This window comes from Nerophis lumbriciformis, linkage group LG34 (genome assembly GCF_033978685.3).
Source record: "Nerophis lumbriciformis linkage group LG34, RoL_Nlum_v2.1, whole genome shotgun sequence".
Lineage (NCBI taxonomy): Eukaryota > Metazoa > Chordata > Actinopteri > Syngnathiformes > Syngnathidae > Nerophis > Nerophis lumbriciformis.
This window is the reverse complement of record NC_084581.2, coordinates 19,274,006-19,290,467: the sequence shown is the minus strand read 5'-3', so window position 1 is coordinate 19,290,467 and position 16,462 is coordinate 19,274,006. Positions and strand designations below refer to the sequence as shown.

The 16,462-nt window shown below is 41.2% G+C and overlaps 1 protein-coding gene across 5 annotated transcripts in view; it reads left to right on the top strand.

Moving 5' to 3' along the window:
- LOC133576485 (SAM and SH3 domain-containing protein 1-like) overlaps positions 1 to 16,462 on the top strand; it is a 487,427-nt gene that overhangs the window by 335,765 nt on the left and 135,200 nt on the right. The window contains exon 1 of one of the 5 annotated variants that reach the window (XM_061929756.2): positions 8,120 to 8,252. The exons of the other annotated variants lie outside the window; for them this stretch is intronic. Within the exon in view, the coding sequence (XP_061785740.2) occupies positions 8,247 to 8,252 (6 nt within the window). The 5' untranslated portion in view covers positions 8,120 to 8,246. Of the gene's footprint in view, positions 1 to 8,119; positions 8,253 to 16,462 lie in introns of those variants that run through there. 5 annotated transcript variants of the gene reach the window in all.

Sequence of the window (16,462 nt, the reverse complement as noted above, 5' to 3'; positions counted from 1 at the left end):
CATGTAATGAGTCAATAAAAATAGACTCTTTTCCAACAAAACATCAAGTATGTCCTTGATTCGTGCAGCGCAGACATCATAGTGCATGCATGTGTCTTGTCTGAGGTGACAGTGATGAACGACTATTGGAGTTTAAGAGGGTGACCTCAGCACATGAGGAAATCTCTCAGGTCTCCTAACGCAGCCGCCAGCACCGATTTTCTCACACTCACTGTATGTACCGACAACTAAAGCTGCACCGACCCCTTAAATCTCCATTTTATTGTAAACAGAGTGCTTATGTCAAGTAACCCCTGCAACTGCAGTATAATGTTACCAAGTGTCATGCTTGCAATTTAGTGTCACTTTTCACTTTTTTAAAATGAAAACAGGTATAAATGTGGTTGTACGTACTCATGCCAACAATGTTTTTTAGTCCCAAAATGCAAGCTTTTGAAAACTGGACTCAAAGAGAGACATACTGAGTGTTTTTTTAATTATTTTTAGGAATATTTTCAGCTACTCGCCAGGCAATACATCATACCTCAATCAATCAATCAATGTTTACTTATATAGCCCTAAATCACGAGTGTCTCAAAGGGCTGCACAAGCCACAACGACATCCTCGGCTCAGATCCCACATCAGGGCAAGAAAAAACTAAACTCAATGGGAGGACAATGAGAAACCTTGGAGGGGACATACAGCCTGTTAAGACATTTTTGGAGGTATAAGCGAACAAGGATCCTTTTGATTGACACTGTTCAGTATGTACTACTATATTTATATTATTGTAGTGTGTATGTTACATTTCGTGTCGCGGTTGTGTCGGGTGTTGTTGATCAGTACTGCAGGATGCAGAGACAGCGAAGTCAAAACACTAGTATTAGGTCAAACAAAACGTATACAGTGCAGCAGGGACATGCACAGGAAACATGGGGAAAACTACACAGCAAGGTAAGTAAAAAGCAAAATCAAATGATCCAGCCCAGTCCAGAGGACAGGATTACATAGGAAGCAACCTGATTGGCAACCAGGGACAGGTGTGTTCCGATGTGAGGGAGCCAGCGCTCAGACTAAAGAAGTGGTGACAAATGGAAGAAAAACAGGAAGTGGTAACAAAAATAAGAGTGCTGGGGAGAAAATAAACAAAAAACTATAAAAAAAAAAAAATGTTATGTGTGATCATGACACTGTACTTCAAATGTCAATAATGCATATCAGAGCAGAGGCCAAAGAAACAGATCTCTGGAGATTATTCGTCCCAAGTCTTCTCCCTACTGGCCATGCAGATGGACCAAGGGAACCATCCCAATTCTGACACCATTTTGTCACGGAATCTACAAAATAATGTTTTTTGGGGGTGAAGATTTGTTACATATTGTATATATTATGTAAAAATATAGTATAATATAATACATAAGTATATATTATCCATCCATCCATTTTCTACCGCTTAATCCCTTCGGGGTGGCGGGGGGCGCTGGAGCCTATCTCAGCTACAATCGGGCGGAAGGCGGTGTACACCCTGGACAAGTCGCCACCTCATCACAGGGCCAACACAGATAGACAGACAACTTTCACACACTAGGGCCAATTTAGTGTTGCCAATCAACCTATCCCCAGGTGCATGTCTTTGGAGGTGGGAGGAAGTATATACAGTAAATACTGTATATACAGTTAGGTCCATAAATATTTGGACATTGACACAATTTTCAGTATTCCAACTCTGTACAACACCACAATGGATTTGAAATGAAACAATCAAGATGTGCTTTAAGTGCAGACTTTGAGCTTTAATTTGAGGGCATTTACATCCAAATCAGGTGAACGGTGTAGGAATTACAACACATTTTATATGTGCCTTCCACTTTTTAAGGGACCAAAAGTAATTGGACAAACTAACATAATCATAAATCAAATTGTCACTTTTTAATACTTTGTTGCAAATCCTTTGCAGTCAATGACAGCCTGAAGTGTGGAAGCCATAGACATCACCAGACGCTGGGTTTGGTCCCTGGTGATGCTCTGCCGGGCCTCTGTTGCAGCTGTCCTCACTTCCTGCTTGTTCTTTGGGCATTTTCCCTCCAGTTTTGTCTTCAGCAAGTGAAATTCATGCTCAATCGGAGTCAGGTCAGGTGATTGACTTGGCCATTACACAACATTCCACTTCTTTGCCTTAAAAAACTATTTGGTTGCTTTCGCAGTATGCTTCGGGTCAGTGTCCATCTGCACTGTGAAGCACCGTCCAAAGACTTTTGAAGCATTTGGCTGAATATGAGCAGATAATATTGCCCCAAACACTTCACAATTCATTCTGCTGCTTTTGTCAGCTGTCACATCATCAATAAATATAAGAGATCCAGTTCTACTGGCAGCCATGCATGCCACTACCACCACCATGCTTCACTGAGGAGGTGCTATGCTTTGGATCTTGAGCAGTTCCTTCCCTTCTCCATACTCTTCTCTTTCCATCATTCTGCTACAAGTTGATCTTTGTCTCATCTGTCCATAAGATGTTGTTCAGAACTGCACAGGCTCTTTTACATGTTTCTTGGCAAACTCTAATCTGGCCTTCCTGTTTTTGAGGCTCACCCATGGTTTACACCTTGTGATGAAACCTCTGTATTTCCTCTGGAGAAGTCTTCTCTTAATTGTTGACTTGGACACAGATGCACCTACGTCCTGGAGACTTTTCTTCATCTGACCAACTGTTGTGAAGGGTTTTTTCTTGACAAGGGAAAGGATTTGCCTGTTATCCACCACACTTGTTTTCCGTGGTCTTCCAGGTCTTTTGGTGTTGCTGAGCTCAGCAGTGCGTTCTCTCTTTTTAGGAATGTACCAAACAGTTGATTTGGCCACACCTCATGTTTTTGCTATCTCTCTGATGGCTTTGATTTGATTTTTCAGCCTAATGATGGCTTGCTTCACTGATAGTGACAGCTCTTTGGACTTCATATTGAGAGATGACCTCCCCAGATTCAAAATGAATATACCACACTTGAAATTACATCTAGGCCTTTTATCTGCTCTTTGTAAATGGAATAAATGAAAAAAAAACAAGGGAATAACACACACCTGGCCATGTAACAGCTGAGTAGCCAATTGTCCAATTACTTTTGGTCCCTTAAAAAGTGGAAGGCACATATAAAATGTGTTGTAGTTCCTACACCGTTCACCTGATCTGGATGTAAATACCCTCAAATTAAAGCTCAAAGTCTGCACTTAAAGCACGTCTGGATTGTTTAATTTCAAATCCATTGTGGTGTTGTACAGAGCTGGAATACTGAAAATTGTGTCAATGTCCAAATATTTATGGACCTAACTGTATAAAATGTAAATATTATGGTACATTTTTTGTTTACTTTATACCTGCATTATCCTTTCCATCCTTACCCTTTCCATCCTTTGTAACTGAGCTACTGTGTGGAACAATTTCTCTCGTGGATCAATAAAGATTGTCTAAGTATAAGTCTTAGACCAAAGCGCAAGGCTTTTTAGTACCATAGCATTATGAAGCCTGTTGACCGCATGTGTGAGCCAGCGCCCCTTAATAGATGCCCCATTCCAGTCCCACAGTTTCTCTCAACTGGGCAGGAACTAAGAGGGAACAATCCCGCCTCTGATACCTTTTGTCACAGAACCGTGCCATCAAAGCCCCAAGCTCTTACGCATTGCAGCATGCAGAAGGCCCCTTCTGGAGTCAGACCAATGTCCCTTACAGGTGCCCCATTCCAATCACCCCGGTGCTTCACTCATCCCGAGACTCCCGAGGTTCTTTCTAACTGGATATGCCATGACTGACAATGCTACTTCTTACACCAATTTGGTCACTTGGGGTGAACTCCAAAGATCCTGTGTGGAGAAGGTCTGATTATTGTCCTATTTTAGTGCCATGCATTGCAAAATACATACAGTAGATACACACATCTAGAGAGTGTATTCACATAGGTGCGCATAAGAATAAGTTATGGACCCTGGTTAGGTATTACGAGAGCCTGCATTGAAAGGAATTAATCATCGGGGGATTTTTTTCATCTCAGTCAAAGGTGGGTGTTTAATGGCTCCTGTAAAAGTACAGGAGGGTTAACACATACACATGCCAAAGTAGAACCAGAGAGTGGTAGGAGGTCACCTGTTTTTACTTCCGAATGGACTCTCTATTAATGTATAACTGATATGTGTCTTTCAGCCATGGTCAGTCTTAAGTCTTTTGGGGGTTTTATGGCCAAATGTTGTCTTTTCTCTGCTTTGCCCAAGGGGGAGCTGTTGCTTCAGATGTGGAGTGTAAAACATTTCACCTTTGCGCCCCCACCCCACCCCAAAACACACACACCAGTCCTCAAACCCATCAATCTTCAAGTTGTGTGTCCTCAACTCGACAGCTTCCATCTTGCCATGACATCACATCCAGCAGTTATAAAGCTGTAAATGTGCCACTTTCTCCTGGTGGCACGTAAACACAGAGTCTGCCTGAAGTTATGACTGAGCCAGACTGTGGAACTAAACAAAGTCTCGCTTGGCATGACTGCTTTCAAGAAGCATGACGTTACTATGACCCTATATGGGGTGAGTCATGTCTTTGTCTTGCAGCCAGCATTGATTGTTTTCTCTGCGAAGACGTCTAAAAACTACTGCCTGGTCTTGAACAAAGTTATGTTAAAACAACCTATGGAAGGTTTTCTTTTTCTATTTAACACTCTGTTATTCCATATGTGTAGCCCTGAACTGTGGAACAGTAAAAATACATTCGTATAGATTTATGTATCATGCAGTCCTTATGTTATCCTTGTTTTTACCCAGAACATCATGAGCAAACATGCTGTATGAATTTTCCAAATATACTTGTTCCAAGTGTGTTTGTGTGTAAAAAAAATCATGACGTTTTTCTTTTGCTTCTTTCTATGACTATTTTTTTAAATGTTCCTATCTCTGAGCCACCTGTGTGTGCTTTTAAATGGAGGAGGGGCCAAACTTTATGTAGCGATATGTGAGTCTCCAAAAGTGTCCAGAAAGACTAGAAAAAGTCCTTAAATCTGTCCACAATTGTTTGGATAACAGCATCTAGGGCAGGGGTCCTCAAACGTTTTGACTCGGGAGCCACATTGGGTTAAAGGGATTTGACCAGGGACCGGGCTGTCTATTTGAATGTGTGTATGTACTATTGTATATGTTTATGAATATGTATACAGTATATTGAATGTGAGTGTGAATGTTGTCTGTCTATCTGTGTTGGTCCTGTGATGAGGTGGCGACTTGTCCAGGGTGTATGTATATATCCATCCATATCAACAAAATCAAGAGAGACTCAGGGATGGACTTTGACTACTGTTTTTTCCAGACTATAAGGTGCACTTAAAATCCTTTTTTTTTCTTCCTCAAAACGCGGCAGTGCGCCTTATAACCGGGTGCGCCTAATGTAAGGAATAAATTCGGTTGTGCTTACCGACCTCGAAGCCGTTTTATTTGATACATGGTGTAATGATAAGTGTGACCAGTAGATGGCAGCCAAACAAAAGAGATAAGTGTAGGCTGCACTATGATGGCAATATGGCTCAAGTAAACAACACCAACATTTTATATGTTCCATTGAAAATATAGAACATTACACACGGCGCTCAAAAATGTATCAACATGTTTTAGTACGACTTTGGTAAGCTATGAAGCCGCACCGCTTGATGTGCTTCAACATAGGAGTATTATTATGGTGTGTGTATAAGGTAAGACATATTATCTGCCGTTTTGTTTTGCAATAATATGCAAAAGCAACTTTTCTTACCTTCTGGTACCTGCTGATCTGTATTTGGGATCTGCATATATCCTGAAAAATTGCGCATGTCTGCCTTCGTAGTCGATAAGCTTCTTCTTTTTCTCTATCTTCTTGTTATGGGACATTCATCCTCAGCTGTTGCCATTTCTAATATAAAGTAGTGTGAAGTTCTTACTTGTATCTGTCAGTAAACTCGCCATGAAAGCACTAAAACATACTGGTAGAGTAAATTTACATTATTCACCCAAGGAACTTAAGTTATTAGAGAGTTCCGGTAAGACGGTTTTTCACGGGACACATTTCCGGTGTTGTTGTTCCCGGATGAGGAGATGCTGCTCCGTTATTGATTGAAGTAAAGTCTGAATGTCATTAAAACAGTTAGCTCCATCTTTTGACACTTCTTCCACTCCCGTCCTTGCACGCTACACCGCTACAACAAAGATGTCGGAGAAAAGAAGCTGCCGAAGGTGAGTCACGTAAATAAGACCGCCCACAAAACGGTGCATCCGGAAGCGACTGTCAGAAAGCGGCTTGAGGATGATCTGTAAAACATAATCTATGCAACATTTTGACCAAAGAACCACCATTACATGTTAAGTAGACCACAAGGAAGTGTTTTACATTTAGAAAAAAAAAATAATAATATGACTCATTTAATGCGCCCTATAATCCGGTGCACCTTATATATGAAAAAAGATCACAAATAGACCATTCATCAGTAGTGCGCCTTATAGTCCCTATGGTCCAGAAAATATGGTACATCTTCTCTCTTTTTTAAAACAAATTATTTAATTCATTTATTTTATGATTTCTGATAAGCTGGAAGAGCCTGGTACTCTGACTGTTCTGAACTCTTGTTTCAATCAATTGCATCAAATAGCATGACTTATAGCATCCTTAGCTGACTTCATGTCTCGTTGAGACCGAATCCACTACGCCTCCGCCGGCTGCAGCCAAGTAGAGCACTTGCCTCAATTGCGTCAATACATGATAAATCCACCCAACTTCCCACACAATCCACTAAATTGGTATCATTATGTGATCTACAGCCAAGCAAAATATAGAATGACTATCCCGCTGTGTTAACTCCTAACATAAGTCCCACACACAGCTGCCTAATTAACTTTCAGGACAGAAAATGCTGAATATTGTTTTGGTTTTGTTGCTGCGGAAGACTAGAAAATTGCACGGTGAAAGACGGCAGTGGTTATAGCGCTGTAATTAGCTGTGAAACACAGAGACCAATTAGTCAATATTGTGTGCTTTAGATGCACAACCAAACACTGGAGGGACGCAGACACCAAAACCTCATCTAGAATTTTACATTTTGCCGAGCGATTGGGAAAATGCACGATGTTTGGTTTGGCTTGGTGTTTTTTGTTGCACGATGCTGCCAGTGGCTTCATATTTTGTCAGTGTAAGCAGGACGGTCTGGCCGAGAGTTGCAGTGTGGGGGGGTGCATTCCTGTGAAAGTGGAGGGGGCAGAGTCGAGCTGAGCTTGCACTTTGTTTTTGTGTCGTGTGGTTTGAGTTTCATGTAAAAACGAGTAACGGGCTGATTGATTAGGTTTGTGCTGCCAGAGCCACAGTTTATTCAGAGATGCACGTTTGTCGTCGTCTTTATGAGCGGTTGCTTTCAGGCTGACAATGGAAATGTGACATTTCAGTCATTAAAGGCACGTAAACATTGCAACAATTTACAAAAGTGCAAATCTCTCAAAATGTGCATGAAATCTGCTATTGGCAAGACAACATGCCAAATTAAAGGGGAACATTATCACTAGACCTATGTAAGCGTCAATATATACCTTGATGTTGCAGAAAAAAGACCATATATTTTTTTAACCGATTTCCGAACTCTAAATGGGTGAATTTTGGCGAATTAAACGCCTTTCTAATATTCGCTCTCGGAGCGATGACGTCACAACATGACGTCACATCGGGAAGCAATCCGCCATTTTCTCAAACACTGAGTCAAATCAGCTCTGTTATTTTCCGTTTTTTAGACTGTTTTCCGTACCTTGGAGACATCATGCCTCGTCGGTGTGTTGTCAGAGGGTGTAACAACACGAACAGGGACGGATTCAAGTTGCACCAGTGGCCCAAAGATGCGAAAGTGGCAAGAAATTGGACGTTTGTTCCGCACACTTTACCGACGAAAGCTATGCTACGACAGAGATGGCAAGAATGTGTGGATATCCTGCGACACTCAAACAAGATGCATTTCTAACGATAAAGTCAAAGAAATCTGCCACCAGACCCCCATTGAATCTGCCGGAGTGTGTTAGCAATTCAGGGACAAAGGCCCTCGCTAGCACGGCAAGCAATGGCGGCAGTTTGTTCCCGCAGACGAGCGAGCTAAACCCCCTGGATGTCTTGGCTCACATCGTCCCTTATGCCACCGAAGATGATCAAGAGAAGAATATCGACCCTAACTTCCCTGGCCTGCTGACATCAACTCCAAAACTGGACAGATCAGCTTTCAGGAAAAGAGCGCGGATGAGGGTATGTCTACAGAATATATTAATTGATGAAAATTGGGCTGTCTGCACTCTCAAAGTGCATGTTGTTGCCAAATGTATTTCATATGCTGTAAACCTAGTTCATAGTTGTTAGTTTCCTTTAATGCCTAACAAACACATACCAATCGTTGGTTAGAAGGCGATCGCCGAATTCGTCCTCGCTTTCTCCCGTGTCGCTGGCTGTTGTGTCGTTTTCGTCGGTTTCGCTTGCATACGGTTCAAACTGATATGGCTCAATAGCTTCAGTTTCTTCTTCAATTTCGTTTTTGCCACCTGCCTCCACACTACAACCATCCGTTTCAATACATGCGTATTAATTCAGCGCTTAAGCCGCTGAAATCCGAGTCTGAATCCGAGCTAATGTCGCTATAGCTTGCTGTTCTTTCTGCCATGTTTGTTTGTGTTGGCTTCACTATGTGACGTCACAGGAAAATGGACGGGTGTTTATAACGATGGTTAAAATCAGGCACTTTGAAGCTTTTTTTAGGGATATTGCGTGATGGGTAAAATTTTGTAACAAACTTCGAAAAATATAATAAGCCACTGGGAACTGATTTTTAATGGTTTTAACCATTCTGAAATTGTGATAATGTTCCCCTTTAAAGATGTACATTCAAGTTTATTGCAGCAAGTAACCATTTCAGTAGGTCAGCAACTATTCTAAACGCTGCATTTATTCATTCTGAAGACGTGTTGTTCTATAAGAATGTACATGAAAGGTGTTGTTGCCAAGGAAACATTACAAATAAAGACAGAAGTTGTAGACATTGCAACATATCATGCACCGCCATCATGAATAACCCCATTTGACCATTTCAGCAATATTAAATGATGGTTATCCATGAAGTTACGAGCTTGAGACTGCTGCTTTGACAGTGATAATGTGACTTTTCCGTCATTAAAAGGCACACATACTCTGCGACGATTTAAAAAACGTAAGTACAAAAAATCCCTCAAAATGTGCATGAAATTGTGAAAAATGTCAAATAAAGAAGTTCAGCAAGGCCATTGCAGCAAGCAACATACACTATATTGCCAAAAGTATTTGGCCACCCATCCAAATGATGAGAATCAGGTGTCCTAATCACTTGGCCCGGTGTATAAAATCAAGCACTTAGGCATGGAGACTGTTTCTACAAAAAAGAATGGGCCGCTCTCTGTGATTTCTAGCATGGAACTGTCATAGGATGCCACCTGTGCAACAAATCCAGTCGTGAAATTCCCTCTCTCCTAAATATTCCAAAGTCAACTTTATTATAAGAAAATGGAAGAGTTTGGGAACAACAGCAACTCAGCCACGAAGTAGTAGGCCACGTAAACTGACAGAGAGGGGTCAGCGGATGCTGAAGCGCATAGTTCAAAGACTTTGTGCACAGTCAGTTGCTACAGAGCTCCAAACTTCATGTGACCTTCCGATTAGCCCACGTACAGTACGCAGAGAGCTTCATGGAATGGGTTTCCATGGCCAAGCAGCCGTATCTAAGCCATACATCACCAAGTCCAATGCAAAGCGTGGGATGCAGTGGTGTAAAACACGTCGCCACTGGACTCTAGAGCAGTGGAGACGCCTTCTCTGGACTGATGAGTCACACTTTTTTATCTGACAATCTGATGGACCAGTCTGGGTTTGGAGGTTGCCAGGAGAACGCTACATTTCGGACTGCATTGTGCCGAGTGTGAAATTTGGTGGAGGAGGAGGTGGGGTTGTTCTTCAGGAGTTGGACTTGGCCCCTCAGTTCCAGTGAAAGGAACTTTGAATGCTCCAGGATACCAAAACATTTTGGACAATTCCATGGGATGGCACTTCAAGTTCATATGTGAGTAAAGGCAGGTGGCCAAATAGTTTTGGCAATAGAGTGTATCAGGCACTTTCTTGAATAACCCTATGCCCATTCCAGGAAGTCATCACCTAGTATTCACCTTGCCATTTATTAATTTTGAAAAGCTATTGTTGTAGTTTGCAGCTAAGGCTGATAATCAAAATGTGACTTGTCTGCTATTGAAGACACATACACTCTGCAAGGATTTTGGTGGACTGAAAGTACAAATCACTCAGAATGTGCATGAAAGATGCTGTTGCCAAGACAAAATGCCTAATAAAAACAGGAATTGAAGGCATTGCTGTCGTGAATAACTCTTTTTGACCATTCCAGCAATATTAAATTACGGTTATCCTTGAAGTTACGAGCTAGAGACAGTTGCTTTAAAGGGGAACTGCACTTTTTTTTAATTTTGCCTATCACAATCATTATATAAGACATGAAGACAGATGGATTTTTTTTTTTTTATACATTCTAAATATTAAATAAACGTAAATAGAAGTTCGCTTACAGTGAAGCCAATGGGAGCGCCCCTATTGTGCCCAGGAAATCCAATAAATAACTGTTTTAAAAACTGTCAACAATACTCCATTTACATTTCGTGACCTGAATATTAACCAAGTATTAGTGATATTGTTATTATAAGCGCTAACGCAGACAAACTATTTATAGAGGGGCCATGATCGCAAGCTGCTGTGCCTATGTTTACATCTGTTTGCTTCCTCGCATCCTGTAAGTTTATTCCAGATCATAGATCATGTATCTCACCTTGACAGAAAAAGTCTGAGTAGGTACTCCAACAGCCATTTAGGAGTCGAAAAAGGCCAAAACGACGTGAAAAGACGCTTGGTATCCCCCGCCCATCACCCCGATTCTTCTTGAGGATTATGAGACATTTTTCATCTAAATGGGAATATATAAACATCCTATCAGTCGGCATCCTAATGACAGCAGACCTTGTACAGTAAGTGATGTTTTATTATGTTTGTTGACTCTCTTGAAGTCTGCCGTGAGTAGAAATCAGTGATTAAGGGGGAAAAAAGCAAACGATGTGATGTGTTTTTTAAATTAATGTGCCGCATATGTTTAAAATTAGCAAAATATGTAAATATTAAATGTTATTATAAATAGACTTAGACTTCCTTTTTATTGTCATTCAAATTTGAACTTTACAGTACAGATAAAAACGAAATTTCATTGCATTAGCTCTTGGTGGTGCAGGATAAAAAAATCAGTAAGGTGCAGATATAAATAAATAGATTACTGTACAGATAAATATATTGCACTTTTGCATATGCATCCACGTTTATGGATGTATGTTATATTGTCTTTATATTCCAGCGAGTTAATCCATTTTGGGGGTGAATTGAGGGGATTATTATGATGCGTTCAAGAGTCTTACGGCCTGAGGGAAGAAGCTGTTACAGAACCTGGAGGTTGTGCTACGGAGGCTGCGGAATCTTTCTAGAGTCCAGCAGTGAAAACAGTCTTTGGTGGGGGTGGGAGGAGTTTCTGCAGATTTTCTGAGCCCTGGTCAGGCAGCGGCTTATAAATGCACAAATGCATAAATGCACCTGTTACTACATTACATACAGTATATACTTACAGCATGTATATAAATCCTTAATGGAGGTGTTTGGATGTTTTTTAAGGGCTTTAAAGGCAGAATTGTGCGGCTCCCATAAGCTCCATTGTAAGCAAACTTTTGATCGCATTTATTTAATATTTAGAATGCAAAAAAAAATAACATCCATCATCATGGTTTTTATAGTGATTGTGAACAATAGGCGAAATTCCAAAAACAGTGCAGTTCCTCTTTAACGCTGACAGTCCAAATGTGACTTTTCCGTCATTAAAGGCACATAAACTCTGCATCGATTAAAAAACAATAATAAATAAATCCCCCAAAAAGCGCATGAAAGCTGCTATTGGCAAGACAAAATGCCAAATAAAGATGCACATTTAGGCTTCAAAATTAAAAAGCCATTGCAGCAAGCAGCATATCATGCACTATCTGGACTAACACTATAATCATCCCAGGAAGTCATCAGCCATTTATCAATTTTGAAGAAACATTGTTGGAGTTTGGAGTCAAGGTTGGTGATCTAATTGTGAGCTTTCCTCCAATAAAGGCACATAATCTCTGCCTGTTGCTCAGACAAAGTGCCAAAAAATACAGGAATTGAAGGCATTGCATCATGCCATGCACTATTAGTATCACATTCCAGTGGTACTAATTATGGGTATTCATGGAGTTACGAGCTAGTGACAGCGGCTTTAACGCTGACAATCCAAATGGGACTTTTCCGTCATTAAAGGCACATCAATTCATCGAGGATTCGAAGAACTCTCACCGCAAATCCTGGTGTGATAAACCCTGAAATAGTTGTGTCCCATGTTTTTTATTTGTACAGCAGGGCTATTCAACTACATAATTAAGAGGGCCACAGTTTCAAGACCCCAAGGGCTCAGGGCCGAACATGGAAATGTGGATGTTTTGTCAAAAAGTGACTGTGTTTACTTAATTGCAAAGTAAACCCATCGGCTTTTACACTGCACTGTCAATAAATTAATTATTCTGCCCTCACTCTCTTCGTTTCCAGCCTGTGTAACTAGACAGATAGTTAACAGCATGAAGAAACAGATGCTCCAGAAGTTTTGTTGTGGATTAATGTTTCTTCTTTTGAATTATTTTCCTTCCTTAGTTGTATTTCTCTACACTTCTTCCTTCATTTAAGCTTGTAAGACTGAAAAAACAAACATAAAATAAACTTTACAAAAGTATAGCATCCATTGTGTATTGTACATTCGCAAAATAGAAGGTTTAGAGTTAATACATTCACACAATACAATAAAGCAGTGTTTTTCAACCTTTTGTTTTTCATAGAAAAAGTCCAAAGGCACACCACCAGCAGAAACCATTAAAAAATGTAACTCCATATTGACAATTAACAATCGTTGGTTATGAATTTAAACCCTAACCAAGCATGCATCACTATACTTGTCTCAAAGTACTGTCACGACCTGTCACATCATGCCGTGACTTATTTTGAGGTTTTTGGTGTTTCCCTGTGTGTAGTGTTTTAGTTCTTGTCTTCTGCTCCTATTTTGGTGGCTTTTCCTGTTGTGTTGGTATTTTCCTGTTGCAGTTTCATGTCCTCCCTTGAGCGCTGTTTCCCGCACCTGCTTTGTTTTAGCAATCAAGACTATTTCAGTTGTTGCTATCCTTCTTTGTGTGGACATTGTTGATTGTCATGTCATGTTCGGATGTACATTGTGGACGCCGTCTTTGCTCCACAGTAAGTCTTTGCTGTCGTCCAGCATTCTGTTTTTGTTTACTTTGTAGCCAGTTCAGTCGTAGTTTCGTTCTGCATAGCCTTCCCTAAGCTTTGATGCCTTTTTTTGGGGCACTCACCTTTTGTTTATTTTTTGGTTTAAGCATTAGATAATTTTTTACCTGCACGCTGACTCCCGCTGTCGTCTTCATATTGTCCATCCATCCATCCATCTTCTTATGCTTATCCGAGGTCGGGTCGCGGGGCAGCAGCCTAAGCAGGGAAGCCCAGACTTCCCTCTCCCCAGCCACTTCGTCCACCTCCTCCTGGGGGATCCCGAGGCATTCCCAGGCCAGCCGGGACAGACAGTCTTCCCAACGTGTCCTGGGTCTTCCCCGTGGCCTCCTACCGGTCGGACGTGTCCGAAACACCTCCCCAGGGAGGCGTTCAGGTGGCATCCTGACCAGATGCCCGAACCACCTCATCTGGCTCCTCTCGATGTGGAGGAGCAGTGGCTTTATTTTGAGCTCCCCCCGGATGACAGAGCTTCTCACCCTATCTCTAAGGGAGAGCCCCGCCACCCAGCGGAGGAAACTCATTTCGGCCGCTTGTACCCGTGATCTTGTCCTTTCGGTTATAACCCAAAGCTCATGACCATAGGTGAGGATGGGAACGCAGATCGACCGGTAAATCGAGAGCTTTGCCTTCCGGCTCAGCTCCTTCTTCACCACAACGGATCGATACAGCGTCCGCATTACTGAAGACGCCGCACCGATCCTTGCCTGTCGATCTCACGATCCACTCTTCCCTCACTCGTGAACAAGACTCCGAGGTACTTCAACTCCTCCACTTGGGGCAAGATCTCCTCCCCAACCCGGAGAATGCACTCCACCCTTTTAATTCATTAAATTAAATGCACTCCCAAAATCATTCGGTCAGCCATTTAGTGCATTATGGACTCACCCTCATCATGGTGAACACACAAAGAAATGAACACAACGCAGCCCCAAAGCCGAACGGAAATCCACCACCTCTCATGGGCTGGACCGCCGCTTGCCGAAGAAGACGAGGAAAAGAACGAAGATAGCGCTCAGTGACATGACTGGTATGCCGCGTTACAGGCAATGTCTTCTGTTCAATTTCTACATGAACACAAGCACCCATGTAAATATTTAATGTCTCAATGTGTACACCAGCGGTTTATAGATGTGTGTGGCTCGGAAATGACATTATTTAGAAAAACTATGCCAAAACTACAGCGGCAGAGATCTCCTTGGGACTTTGTGAAAAGATGTGCCAAGTAAGGACAAATGGAATTCTGGTGCAAACAGGACTAAAATTGTCAAAGTTTCATATTCTTGTATTTCAAAAGTAGGTTCTTATTATATTACTAGTGTACCTAATGTTGTGGCCAGTGTGTGTATGTTGGGTTTAGTCTCCAAGTAGAAGATTATTTATGTCCAATGCGGCATGTGACATATGATTTGTTTGCTGCTTGTGTGCATGATATATGACGGCTACGTGGACGCTGCCACTAATTACAGAGGGCCTGCGCCGCACAGCAGCCGGCGGCGGACCTCGGGTTTGTGCATAACGTCTCATTTAGAAGCGAAAGTCAGCCATGTTTGCGCACATCGCCTCCAGCGAAAGGCCGAGTGAAGAAATGCGCTTGACCAAACTAGTTATCAATGTGGGTTGAAGGAATGTTTAGATGAGGTCTACTTGACTTTAAATCACCAATCCCACATCGTGTGTGTGTGTGTGTGTGTGTGTGTGTGTGTGTGTGCGTGTGTGTGTGTGTGTGTCAGGAATGATGTGGATTCTTCTTGCTATTTTCTGGAAAATCTATGGGGTTTTCTTCATTAATGGGGGGAAATAGTGTTGCTAGCAAACACAACTTCCAAAACAACTTGCCCATCAAATCAACGATGTGTCATCTTCAATTTGGCCTGCGAGATGGCACTAGTTCAATAAACAATTTGACCGCAGCAATGTATCCATGTCATATATAAATACCCAGTGGTCTGATTGCTACCGTTTTGTTGCCATCTGGTGGCCAACAAAATGAACTCTGCCTTTATCTGTACTTTCCAGTAGCTAAAGTACAGCATTTACTTATATGACCCCATCCAAACAACCGTCCCAAGTCATGGTGCAGGAAAAAAGAAATCAACAAACGTGGTCACACTAAAAACTGTCTGCTCATTTAACTTTGTGTATGTTAAGAAAAAAAAAGTCCAATCAATATAAAAAAATCAAAATGACACCCATTTAAATCCATTACTTGGGATGATGGGGAAAAATGTAAAACACTCTCTCGACACCTTTCCATGTTTAGCACATTTTAGCTGCTTGATATTTTTTGTTGAATAAAAACCCTTAAAGAAGTTGTCACGGAAGTAAACAAGGTAGGAATTGAATTTTCACATACTATTAATAACCAATTATAATAATTATTTGTTATATATCCATTATATTATCATAATACATGAAAAAAACACAGAGGCTATTTCATCCCTACAAGCCTGTTTCGCAGGTTTCCCTGCTCTTCAGGGGATTTAAAAATCCTGCGAAACAGGCTTGTAGGGATGAAATAGCCTCTGTGTTTTTTCCTGACCTAACGTATATTCCGCTCTACCCCGGTATTGAGCATATATATATATATATATATATATATATATATATATATATGTGTATATATATATATATATATATATGTGTATATATATATATATAGTCGAAGTTACTGTGGTTTATCCGTTATACAGTGCTCAATAACGGGGTAGAGCAGAATATACGTTTGGTCAGGAAGAAACACTATTTCATCCCTACAAGCCTGTTTCGCAGGATTTTTAAATTCCCTGCGAGACAGGCTTGTAGGGATGAAATAGCCTCTGTGTTTTTTCATATATATATATATATATATATATATATATATATATATATATATATTGTATGTTGCTTTGCATGCAGGCCCTCCAACCATATTTTTTAGGCCCAATGCGGCCCCCGAGTCAAAAAGTTTGGACACCCCAGCTCTAAAAGTTTAACAATCTGGTATTCCACTGACACTTTGGAGGAAAATTTCCTTCAAAGTC